This window comes from Urtica dioica, chromosome 5, assembly GCF_054948205.1.
Source record: "Urtica dioica subsp. dioica isolate 48M chromosome 5, U.dioica_male_clone48M_v1_H2, whole genome shotgun sequence".
Classification (NCBI taxonomy): domain Eukaryota; kingdom Viridiplantae; phylum Streptophyta; class Magnoliopsida; order Rosales; family Urticaceae; genus Urtica; species Urtica dioica.
The window spans coordinates 26,962,052-26,974,399 of record NC_142760.1 but is presented as its reverse complement, the minus strand read 5'-3'; the positions used below and the strand labels follow the sequence as shown (position 1 = coordinate 26,974,399).

Genomic DNA, 12,348 nt, shown 5'->3' with positions numbered 1-12,348 from the left:
ACAGCCGTGCACGTGGCGAGTCTTCGGGGGAGCTTGAGGTTACCCTTTTAGTCCGTCATTCAAGATCTTCTAGCTCGTCTCAGTGTCCATTCGATTCAAATGTCTCCCACATTTTACCGAATCGTGGAGGCCTGCCATATGATGCTTCATAGGGAGACGTGTCGCGATGTCACGATGGAAGACATGAGGAAGCTCGTGACGGTGTATGTCGTCTTTGGGAAACCGAGTTTCTACTCTATCCACCATCAAAAGCAGCTTGTGATCGTCACAAAAGCGCGACAACGAAGTCCCGATACCCTTGGGTGTGGGTTTCTACGAGCGCCTTTGGACGCGCTCCTTTGACCTTTGGTGCGCAGCGGGATTCTCAAGTGACGAGGACGTGGATATGACCGAGCTTGGGATGTTGCTTAGGAGGCTCCCAAGTTCTAGGCGCCAAGCTTCGGTCTTTGAGTCACCCGACTTGATGGCGACTACGAGATGGTTCACCGGTAGTGTGCCTCCGTTACCTCGGGCTCACTCCTCTCGGAGCGACCACTCGGAGTCGGAGTCTGGGAAGGAGGACTCGAGCGCCATTCTTGATGGCACCGGCAGTATAGAGTGTAGTTCATTCTTACTGTTTGCCTCATCTCTTTCGCCTTTCGTATTATGTGTTTGCTAACCCTCGGTCCATTTGTCCAGATGATTTGGCCCGTGAGCGCTCTCGCGCTAGGTTGCCACGACCTCGCTCCCCAACTGACATGTTGGCCATGGCTCAGACGCGAGTAGCCGAGAGGCGGGAGAAGACTCGGGCGAGTACTCCTCCTTGGGAGGAGCGTGGTGAGCGCCCCTCAAAGAGGCGTCCCACTTCATCTTCGACGTGCAACGCTCCCTCGAGCTCTTGGCGCCTTTCCGACGCGTCAGCTACTGGTGATGCCCAGTCACTGCTCCTTGCGGAAGTGGCCGAACTGAGGGATCTGGCTTCCCGAGGGGTCCGTGAGTCTCCTTTGAAGAACTTCAAGGAACTCGTCGCGGTTGATGATGTGGAGTTCTTCCAGCAGGGGGTCCATGATGCGAGGAAGGTACGCTTTACTTTTGTTCTTTTGTTGTTCATATGTACTAATCGTTCTTTTGTCACAGATGCTTGTGCGCCATGAGCGAGGGCAGCGCATCGTTGATGACATGCATCGGTGAATGCGCCTCATGAGAGAAGCGGCGGATCGCATCGCAGTGGAGCATGCTAAGGCCTTGGAGGGACGACGATCAGCCCAAGAGTTTGTGGATCTCGAGGTAGAGCTAAAGAGGGCTCGTGAAGATGCCATCCTCGCGAGGTCGGGGCTAGAGGACGAGAGGGCTGCTCGTGCAGCAGTTGAGGAGTCCGCCAAGGCATTTTTGAAGGAGGCCAAGGAATTTGAAGCGCGAGCCATGGCCCTCGCGGAGGACTTGCGGGTTACGCGCATACAGCTGAGCGAGAGCGAGGCCGCGCGCGCGAAGGCGGAGGAGGAGAACGACTCCTTTCTTGGAGAGAAGCAAGTGGTCCTCGAAGACCGAGACGAGATCGCACGCGTGAAGGCCCAACTGGAGGAGAACTGGGATGTTGCTTTATATGAGGTACGCCACGCGGCCGCGGTCGGAGTGCGGAATGCGACGGAGAGGAAAATGCCTTACGGGGGACTGCCTTCCACTTTCTTAACACCATGTTTCCCGCCCTCGATGATGTGCCGTGCCCCGGAGGGTCGACTAATCCTCGCCCTACCGAGCTTGCCAACTCGTCCGTCCGGAACTCCCTCGAGCGCCCGAATGCATTATTGTCAGAGGTGGACGATAAGCGTGTGGACTTCAGATCCGAGTAGTTTTTATTTCATTTTTGCTCATGCACCTGTTTAGCGCCTTTTTCTTCGTTTCCTTTGCTAGATTCTTGTCATGGATTATGCGCCTCCATTTTGCGCTTACTGCTTTTTGGATTCAACTTGCTTTGATTTATGTCTTTTCTTTGACTTCGAGCTCTCTTCGGTTGTATGTGCGTCATATGTTCTCGATCGGTTGCCAAGGGTCCGATTGATTTGCGCGAGAGGCCTTTGGCCGTGAATAGTGTCACATTGAGCGACTTTGTTTCTCGTGGACGCTGGCCGAGCCAATTGCTCCCCCTCCGGACGCGAACTACCATGAACCCGACGTGGTCGGCTACCTATCGGTGCGCGACTTGTCCCGTCGGGCGGCAAGCATGCTACTCATCTTTGCGAACGTTACGCTTTGGGATGTACGGTGCGTGTGAGGATGAGCCTTTGATTGTGTTCTCGTGGACGCTGGCCGAGACAGTTGCTCGCCTTGCGGACGCATGCTTTGAACCCGGCGTATTCGATTGGCTATCGGCTTATGAGTCGCTTGATCGGGCAGCGAGCGTAGTTTTAAACCCGACGTGTCCAACGGCCTATCAGCTCATAAGTCTCTTGATCGAGAGGCGGGTGTTGCCTTGAACCCGATGGCCTATCGGCTTATGGGTCACTTGATCAGGCGGTGAGTGTGGCGGTCCCTCGGTGGTCGTATTCACCTATCGGTGTTTGCGTCACACTGTCGAGTTAAGCCCCTTGTTGACTTGATCCATTGGCAAGCGTGACACCTTAGTGCGCTGGCCGTTCTCCGGGGTCGTCGTATGGTGCAACCTTGGCACCTTCATGTGTTGGTCGCATTTTATTTTGAGATCTTTGCATCGTCCCCATTAGCCCCCTGATTTTCTGAGGTTTGCTAGGTAGAGTCTGAAAACTAGAATACAAGATATGCAATAACATTTTTGAGCTCAAACAACTTCTCATTGCAATTTGAAAAATTGTAATACCAAAGTCTCGGCGTATTAGCCATTTAAGTAACAACAACAAAACCCAAAATGAAAGGTGATCACAGAAGAAAGTAATATAGGGGGCCATCGATGTTGATTGGCCTCTTATTGATAGTATTGTCTTAGGTGCTCGATATTCCATGGGTGGGCGAAGGCTCGCCCCTCCATGTTTTTGAGCTCGTAAGTGCCTCCGTGAATGGCCTTTCGTATTCGGTACGGTCCTTCCCAAGTAGGCCCTAGGACTCCATCGCCTTTTGACTTCGTGTTTTGGAACACCCTCCTAAGAAAAAGGCTGCCATCTGCGAATTTTCGAAGCTTGACTTTTGAGTTGTAATATCTCTCGACTTTTCTTTTTTGTTCGGCCAGGCGGGTTAAGGCTTACGCCCTCTTCTCGTCGATTAGATCGAGCTCGAGTCTCAAGGCGTCGTCATTTCCTTTTTCGTTGAACGTTTCCATTCGGAAGGTCGGGAGTTCCGTCTCGATGGGGATGACGGCTTTAACGCCGTAAGCGAGGGCAAATGAGGTCTCCCCCGTTGCATTGCGAGCAGTAGTCCGGTACGCCCACAAGACGAAGGGGAGCTCGTCAGCCCATGCGCCCTTCTTCTCTTCCAGCCGCTTTTTTAGGTTCTCCTTTATTGTGCGGTTCACCGCCTCTATGAGCGTTGCTGATCCCAAGCGGATGTCGAGGAGAGGAGAATGTCTTGCTGATCCCGAGCTGGCTGCAAATGTCGCGTAGTGAGCGTTGTCGAATTGCCTCCCATTGTCCGTCACGATCGAGGCCGGGATGCCATGGCGGCATACTATGTTCTTCCAGATAAATTTCGTAGTGTTTGCCTCGGTAATTTTGGCTAATGGCTCCGCTTCCACCCACTTGGTAAGATAGTCGACGGCGACTATGGCGTATTAAATTGTCGTGGAGCCATTGGCAACTCACCAATTAGGTCGATTCCCCACTTCGCGAACGGTCGCGGGACAATGATCATGCAAATGGGCGCGGGAGGCTGCCGTGTGACGTCAGTGAACTTTTGGCATTTGTCGCACATTCTTACCCACGCGTGCGTGTCCTTTCTCAAAGTCGGCCAGAAGTACCCTAACCTGAGGAGCTTTTGTGTGAGGGACGGTCCCGCCGTATGATTCCCGCATAGCCCTTCGTGCACATCGTGGATGGCTTTCTTGGCCTCGCTCTCGCGGAGGCACCGCAGCAGAGGTATCGAATAACCTCATTTGTAGAGGATGTCTCCTCGCATTGTATATTTTGAGGCCAAGCTTTTCAGCTTTTTTGCCTTCTCTCGATCTTTGGGGAGAATCCCCTTCAAGATATACTCTACCAGCAAGGTTATCCATGGCGATGGTAGGGGCGCTTCTCCGATGGCTCCCACGTCTCCTCTCGAGACGTAGGCTCGGGTCAGGACTTCGATGGGAGTGCTCCCTTCTTCTCCCTCATCTATTCTTGATGGGAGCCATGCCAGGGCGTCGGCCTCGGCGTTCTCCTCGCATGGGATTTGTACGATCTCGAACCAGGAGACGGCCTCGAGGTTTTTCAGCGTCATCGTGAGATATGCGATCATATTTGGTTCTTTGGTCGTGTAGTCTCCCCTTACCTGGTTCATGATGAGTTGAGAATCGCAATGAATGTGGAGGTTTTGGACTCCCAGCCTTTGGGCCAGCTCTAACCCTACAACCAGCGCTTCGTACTCGGCCTTGTTGTTGGAAGCCTTGAACTCGAAGCGTAACGTGTATCGCAATACTTCCCGATCGGGATTCGTTAATACTACCCTTGCGCCAGCTCCTTGTGCGTTCGATGCGCCATCCACATGCAAGTTCCATACGGGTACTATCGGACCAACTCCTCTCTTCTTTGACGCCTCTCGCACGTCGTCTTCCTTCCTTGTTTCTTCTATCCCAAGCGTGTATGAGAATTCCGCCACAAAGTCGGCAAGGGCTTACCTCTTTATCGCCGTCCTAGGCTGGAATGTGATTCCATATTCGCTTAAATCTTGTGACCATATCGCCATCCTAGTCGAGAATCCCTTTTGCAACGCATTCTCTATTGGGTGCCCTGTACGCACAATGATCTGATGCACCTGGAAGTACGGTCGTAGCTTCTGTGCACTCATGATCAAGGCGAAGGATAGATTTTTAATCTCCGGATAGAGTGTCTCGGCGTCAAGGAGTGCCTTGCTGACATAATAGATGGGCCACGATCTTCTTCTCGTATGAAGACCACGCAAGTGGCCCTCTCGGACACAGCTAGATACAACAATAGTGGTTCGCCATCCTTGGGTTTGGAGAGGAACAGAGGCGTGGCGAGGTACATTTTCATGTCACGAAACGCCTTCTCCCATTCCTCGGTCCACTCGAAACCATCCATTTTCTTCAGAGCTTTAAAGAAGGGCTGACATCTGTCAGTCGCCTTTGACACAAACCGTGTTAAGGCCGCGATCTTACCGGCCAAGCTTTGGACTTCTTTCGCCTTCTATGGTGATCTCATTTCTAAGACCGCCCTGATTTTCTCGAGATTCGCCTCGATCCCTCGCTTGCTCACCATGTACCCGAGGTATTTTCCCGACTCGACCCCGAATGCGCATTTGTTGGGGTTGAGCTTCATTTTGTAGCGCTGCAAGATTGCGAACATCTCTTTTAGGTCACGAACATGGTCTCAGATCTTCAAACTTTTGACGAGCATATCGTCCACATATACCTCCATAGTTTTGCCAATTTGGTTGGCGAACATTCGATTCAACAGCAGTTGATAAGTTGCACCTGCGTTCTTCAAGCCGAACGGCATGACCTTGTAGCAGTAAAGGCCGCGGTTGGTGATGAATGTCGTCTTGATTTGAATGTTTGCATGCATTCAAATCTGATTGTAGCCCGAATACGCGTCTACGAGATGTTCGATCCTAGGGAGAGGAAAGCTATCCTTTGGGCAGGCCTTATTGAGATCTTTGTAATCGATACAGATCCGTCATTTCCCATTTGGTTTCTTTACCATGACCACATTTGACATCCACTTGGGGTGTTCCACCTCTCGGATGAAGTCGGCGGCGAGGAGTTTAACAACTTCCTCCCTAATGGCCAGATACCTTTCCCCGCTGAACTCTCTTCTTGGTTGTACCCTCTCAGGTATTCTTTTGTTGTCATTGAGGCGGTGCACCATTATTTCGGGGTCGATCCCCAGCATGTCGGTGTGTGTCCACACGAAGAAATCCTTATGCTCTTGCAAGAAGGTCGCGAGTTCGAGCTTGACGTCAGTCGGAAGCTGAACGCCTATCTTGACCACTTGGTCGAGCTTGGCATTATCCAATACGACCGGCGTAAGTTCGTCAAGTGTCTTCACCCTTCGACGCATCGTTTCTTCTCGCTGGTCCAACTCACCGAACGTCCCCCCTTCCTTAATGTCATATGGGAACTCGTCTCCGAGCTGGTACACCGTGCTCACCATCTAGTGTTCCTCATCCTTGACAACCTTGTTGTTGTCCACGGCTCGGACGTAGCACGACCTTGCCATGGCTTGGTCCCCCATCATGTGAGTCATGCCTCCCTCGGTGGGAAATTTCATCATTAGGTGATAGACCAACGTTATGGCTTTGAGGCCAATGATGGTCGGTCGGCTATGACCATGTTGTACGCGACAGGCTCCTCGACTATGAGGTACGTCACGATCTGAGTGATCACAATGTCGCCTCTTGTCCCGAAAGTCACCGGCAGATCAATGAACCCCTCAGTCCAGACCTTCTCCCCAGAGAACCCGTAGAGGGAGGGTCTTGACAGGTGTGGGTCTTACCCCATCGAGTTTCATGTAGTCCAAGGCCGACTTGAATATGATGTCCATTGCACTACTATTATCTATTAAGATGCGGCGAACGATGTTATTCGCGACCATCATTGTCACGACTATCGCATCGTTTTGAGGGTGCATGACTCTCTTGCCCTCAAGTTCGGTGAAGTAAATCGACCGAATGGGACGGACGGAGGCGGCACGTACATGAGGTTGATACTTTGGGCGATTTTCTCGTGGGAGATGGCTCTCAAATATTTCTTTCGTTGGTTGTGAGTATCACCGTATTCTGGCCCCCCACGATTGTCTTCACAATATTCATACTCGAGCTTTCGGGCTCTTCTCTTGCTTCGGGGGCCACTATCGCGGCTGTCCCATTTCCTTTTCCTTGCTGAGGCGGGCGCTCGGTCGGGGTTATCACCCTGGCGGCACGCATGACAAACTCTCTCAGCTTTCCGTCTTGGATTAGCGCCTCGATTTGTTGTCTCAACTAATAACACTCGGAGGTCACGTGCCCGTGATCTCGGTGATACTTGCAATACTTGCTCCTATCCCACATCACGGGATCCTTCTTCAATGGTGCCGACGATCCTAGCTTGTCTCGGTGGAGGGTGAGGGTTCGATCCGGCATAGTGTTGAGTGGGGTGAAAGATGACCTTCTGAGGTCGTCAACGAGGGGCTGTCGCGACCCTGGGATAGGGCGGCCGTTAGGGGCCTAGCTGACCTTGTTCCTTTTGTTTCGCGACTCGGGGCGGTCGCCGCTTCGCTCGTCTCGACGACGGCTGCTATAATCGCCACCTTTTCGCCCTTCAAGGTAGTCCTCAATTCCCATGTAAGTTCTAGCTCTCGTCATTAGCTCAGCCATGTCCCCCGGGACTTTCCCCACGATGGACTTTAGAAAGTCACTCGTCTTAGCCCCTTCGGTTATAGCAGTGATGGCGTCCTTGTCGTCGAAGCCCTTGACTTTATGCGATTTTTCCGTGAACCAGGCGAGGTACTCGCACAACATTTCGCCGATTTCCTGCCTTATAGTCCATAAGTAGGACTTTGGTTTCTTTTACGCCACGAGCGTGGCGAATCTGGCTAGGAATGCCTCTCTCAGCGCTTGGAAGGACGCAATGTTGCCCGACTTGAGACTCCGGAACCATTCGAAGCCCGAGCTCGTGAGGGTCAAGCTGAAGGCCTGGCAAAGGGTGGCGTCGGTTGTCTCTGCATCAGCATCCATGTCTCATAATGTTATATGTGAAAGTAGGGGTCGGACCGCCCGTCGTACGAAGGGATCGTGGGTAACTTGAAGTTCCCGCCGGAGGGTCGCGTGAGAAACTGGACGATGAATGGCGAATAGGATGTCTCCCCCCTATTGTACGGCCCATAAGCACGTGTCCCCGACTCTCACATCTCGAGGATTTGGTTTTGAAGACTGTGGATCATTGTTATCATGTCCAAGTCATTGGTGGGCTCGATGGCCGGGGTCATGGGCGTGACGACCCGCCTCTCGTTGGACGCTTGGTCGACAACGTTGGGCGGGTTACGTCCCAGGGTGACTCCCGCGGTGGTCCCACGGCGATTGTTGAGCCTCTCCCCCAGGTCTTCCCCTTGAGGCTCCCTTTGGGATGTGAGGCGATCCCTTAGATCCCCGTTCGTGGTTCCCACGACTCTTTGCGCGGGAAGAACATCCGGGCATCGTCCTCAACTAACGTCTTGGCTGTCCGCGCCATCTTCTCCTTGAGAAGATTGGACGTGCACGGTGAATCTAGAGCGTCCCTCTCGGGATCTCGACACCGCGCGCTTTTGGAATTCACTCGAATCTTGGCGTCTAGATGTGGACGCTCCGAGGTACCCTCTTGAGTGAGGGTGCGACCCCTCGTGTCCGTGAGCGGTCGGTGATTGGGTTAATGACTAACCCATCTCAGACGTTTTGACTGCGTCGTCTCCGACGTAGTCATGATATTGTGAATCCTCGCCCTCACCTTTGCGGCCTAGGAGGTGTGAGATGAGATCCCTATTCACGCCGGGTGTGAGGTGCGGTCTCGAGCAATGGCCGAGCGACGGCCCAGAGTCTCTGTCGAGTCTTTTCGTCGAGGTGACTGGTGACTCTGACCGAGTCGTGGTGGGTGTCCTTAGCAAATGTTTTTAAATCTCGTCGGCTTGAGACGGGCCGACAACAGTCACCACTGCAACACTGAAGGTCATTGGCAAAGGCACTGTCCTTTGTACTTGGCCGAGCTTGAGAAAAAACAAGAAGAATGCTGGTGTGGCACCTTAAAATTCATGGTTAAAGATATCCTAAAAATGTTTTTGAGGATAAATATTCATGAGCATAGTTCTTCTCTTATTGCGGAGTAGATCTGATGGAGCACACAAGTGTTGATGAGCTTGCTGAACAATGTCGAATTCAAGCCCGAGTTGTAGAAAAGCTGATGCTCCGTCTAAAGATCTAATTTCGTGCTAATTTATTTTTTTCATCCTTTGGAATGATATGTTGAACATATTAACGTGTCTTTATCATCCGAGGTTTTTCTGAAGTGTGGCCTTCGTGGCTATTTTAGAGAGTATGAATCTTCTTTTTTTTTTCTCTTATACATTACATTATGTTTTATATTCTTTTATGAACACATGGTTCTGTCATATGAATATTATCCCCTCTTTGAATCTTGGAATGCGATTGATGTTTTTGTGATAAATGTTTATGCATGAATGCCTTGTGCTTAAAAATGTTGATGTTATAGAGTATGAAGGACTTAGTGATCCGTTCATACACTATAGCATTATAATGTTCTATTAGTTAAATCTCTGTTAGAAATTTAATAAGCATTTAATTGTTTTATTTCTTATAATTGAATATGTTTATATGTTTAAGAACTCTTTGGAGCTCTGAGAGCGTCTAAAGAAAAGTTGTCTTGTTTCGACAATGATTTGTGCCAATAAAAGGTTAGAAGGAAACACAACAAAAGTTAGTGTTGATGAGTTAGTGGGAGCATCTTTGATCCTAGCCACTAATACTTCATTAATTGCGTGGGAGCTTCCTTAATTGGAACCTAGCTACTCTAGTTCTCTAAATGAGTGGGAGCTTCCTTAATTGGAACCTAGCTACTCTAGCTCACCAAATGAGTCGGAGCTTCCTTAATTGGAACCTAGCTACTCTAGTTCTATAATTGAGTGGGAGCTTCTTTAATGGGAACCTAGCTACTCTAGTTCACCAAATGAATAGGAGCTTTCTTGATAAGAACCTAGCTACTCTAGTTCAAGTGGGAGCACCCTTTAAAGGACCCTAGCCACTATGTTTTTCAAATTATTAAGTGGGAGCATCCTTAACTGGATCATAGTCACTGATGTTTAACGATTAAGTGGGAAGTTCCGAATCTAATCACTTGTTATTCAATGTATACCAACATCCTTCGTAGGATCAAGCTCATCATTAATGATGACATATTGCTATCATTAAATAATAAAAAAATTGGATACGTAAGCCACTTAAATGATATGAATTGTAAATTAGCCAACCTTTGGTAAATACTTTGTAAATAGCCAACTTGCATACGTGGCAGCCTATTAATTACCTATTTTTTTACATGTTTGGCTGGATTAAATAAGTCTTTTACTAATCTGTTAATAAGTCAACTTGGCTATTTACAAGAAATTAACCAAATGTGAGCTATATCCTAATTCACTATAGCCGTGTGGCTATATAACTTAATAACCCTTAAATAATTTAAGTGAGAGGTTCCAAACCTAGCCCACCTGTTGTTCAATGCATAGCAACATCCTTCACAGGATCAAGCTCATCATTAATGATGACGTATTGCTATCATTATATAATTTAAGTAAGAGGTTCCAAACCTAGCCACATGTTGTTCCATGCATAGCAACATCCTTCACAGGATCAAGTTCATCATTAATGATGACGTATTGCTATCATTAAATAATTTGAGTGAAAGGATAATTATCTTATCACATGGTTCGATAAATCGATACATAGAACTTAAGGAAAAATGATATTTTCCTCATGAACAGTGTTAATGAAATAGTGGGAGCATCCTTGCAAGGATCCTCGTCACCTCAATACCATCAACAATATCTTTCACTTTATGAAAGATTTGATCACGAAGATCACAATAACTTAAAAAGATGTCATAAACCCAATTTAGTAGATATGCTAGTTAAGTCTTGGACTTAATGGATTAGAAAGGATCTATAAATGATTAATGAATGCGTTTAAGCTTATATAAACCAGAAATGGTACAAAAGGGGTTTGAGCCCTTGATTAGAGACATTGGCAACAATGATGCTCTTCTGATACCACCAACCGATTCATTGGGTCTTTCAATTGGAAGTTGAATTGTCTTTGTTGATAAAGTTCTAAAAAACTTATGACATGGATCAAAGTAGTGAAACTACTAAAACCTTCACAAAGGTTGATCCAAGAATGAAATAAACTAAGTACGATTGTACTTAAGAGTTTATTGAATAAAATCGATATTTCGAGAATGATCGATATGTGTAACTCCTTAAACACGTGTTAATAACTGACACAACGAAATTGACTGAGCTGACCGTTTCTATAACCTAAGTTTTTATAAACAATTAGCTCTTTCCATATTATCTCAAATATACTTATTGACATAAGGTATATAAAGCTCGACTGATGAGGCTAAAGACATTGTCATTAAAAGGTCTAACTATTAGTCCCTTGACAATGCTCAATTTCCGAGAAATCTAACAAGTGTGCAAAACACGATGATTTATGGAAATAGTGAGATACTAAGTTATTATGAATATAGGAGAACCTTGAATCCTGTGTATATTGAATATGAACACGATCAATAAGGATCTGCTATGTAATAACCAAGTAATGGAAATAGGTCAATAACAGTCTTAAACAATATGTTCGATGATATCACACTATAGTTAGTGGTGATGAAATTGAAACATGCTATGGTATAACTAGTCTTGGTGCCAAAGGGATGTATACCTGTGATATGGGACTTATTATCAAGAAGATATAAAGTCTGGTGTATGTTCTAACTGTATGCGAAGTGTTAATATGTTCTATAGTAGATTGATTTACTAATGAACAACTTGACCTAACCTTATAAAGTTAAGTCAAGGATCACTTGTAAAGTAGCATGAACTAAAGAATGTTAAATGAGAAATACGTTGATGAGACAAAATAGATTAAGGTGAGACTCCATATAATGAGAATCTCAATCCTGGTCAGACTTCTAGCTGTCTGTATGACATAATAAGAGTAAAATGGCTAAAAGGAAATGCCGTATCCTCTCTGGTCAAAGTGGGAGATTGTTAGGAATTCTTGCCCACGAGAGATAATAAATAAATGATTACTAAATAGAATAATGGTTTACTTTATTAGCATCATATGATTAGTGGGTTGAGGTCTGAATATCGTAATCAATAGCAACTATTATCCATAGCCTCCATATTAAACTGAGTCACGTGCTGGGCACCTGAGTTCGGGTGGTGTTGCTAAAACATGGTCGATGACTGATACATGCATGGACAGCTGTATCTAAAGTCATATTTGCAGAACACTAGTGAAGGTTGATCACGACGTGCGAGCATTCTACACTTGTGGTAAGTGCACGACCCGGACAGACTTTGGTTGTAGATGTGTTGTTTAAGTACCGTTACGACACACTAACCGAGGTCGCTATGATGGTCACAGTGAGACTTGATCTAAATCTTGAAGTGATCATGGACACTGGATCATGTTACCGAACTCTTTGACTCATTCGCTAAA

The 12,348-nt window shown here is 47.6% G+C and overlaps 2 protein-coding genes across 2 annotated transcripts; both read right to left on the bottom strand.

The window, feature by feature from the left end:
- Positions 1 to 3,190: 3,190 nt before the first annotated feature.
- LOC149397686 (uncharacterized) lies at positions 3,191 to 3,955 on the bottom strand. Its single transcript, XM_089614313.1, has 2 exons — positions 3,862 to 3,955; positions 3,191 to 3,705 (listed from the first exon to the last, which is right to left on the bottom strand). Exons 1-2 carry the CDS (start codon positions 3,953 to 3,955, stop codon positions 3,191 to 3,193), a joined length of 609 nt encoding a protein of 202 aa, XP_089470439.1.
- A 77-nt stretch (positions 3,956 to 4,032) lies between these two features.
- On the bottom strand, positions 4,033 to 4,929 carry LOC149397685 (uncharacterized). Its single transcript, XM_089614312.1, has 2 exons — positions 4,760 to 4,929; positions 4,033 to 4,699 (listed from the first exon to the last, which is right to left on the bottom strand). Exons 1-2 carry the CDS (start codon positions 4,927 to 4,929, stop codon positions 4,033 to 4,035), a joined length of 837 nt encoding a protein of 278 aa, XP_089470438.1.
- Between the last annotated feature and the right edge of the window lie 7,419 nt (positions 4,930 to 12,348).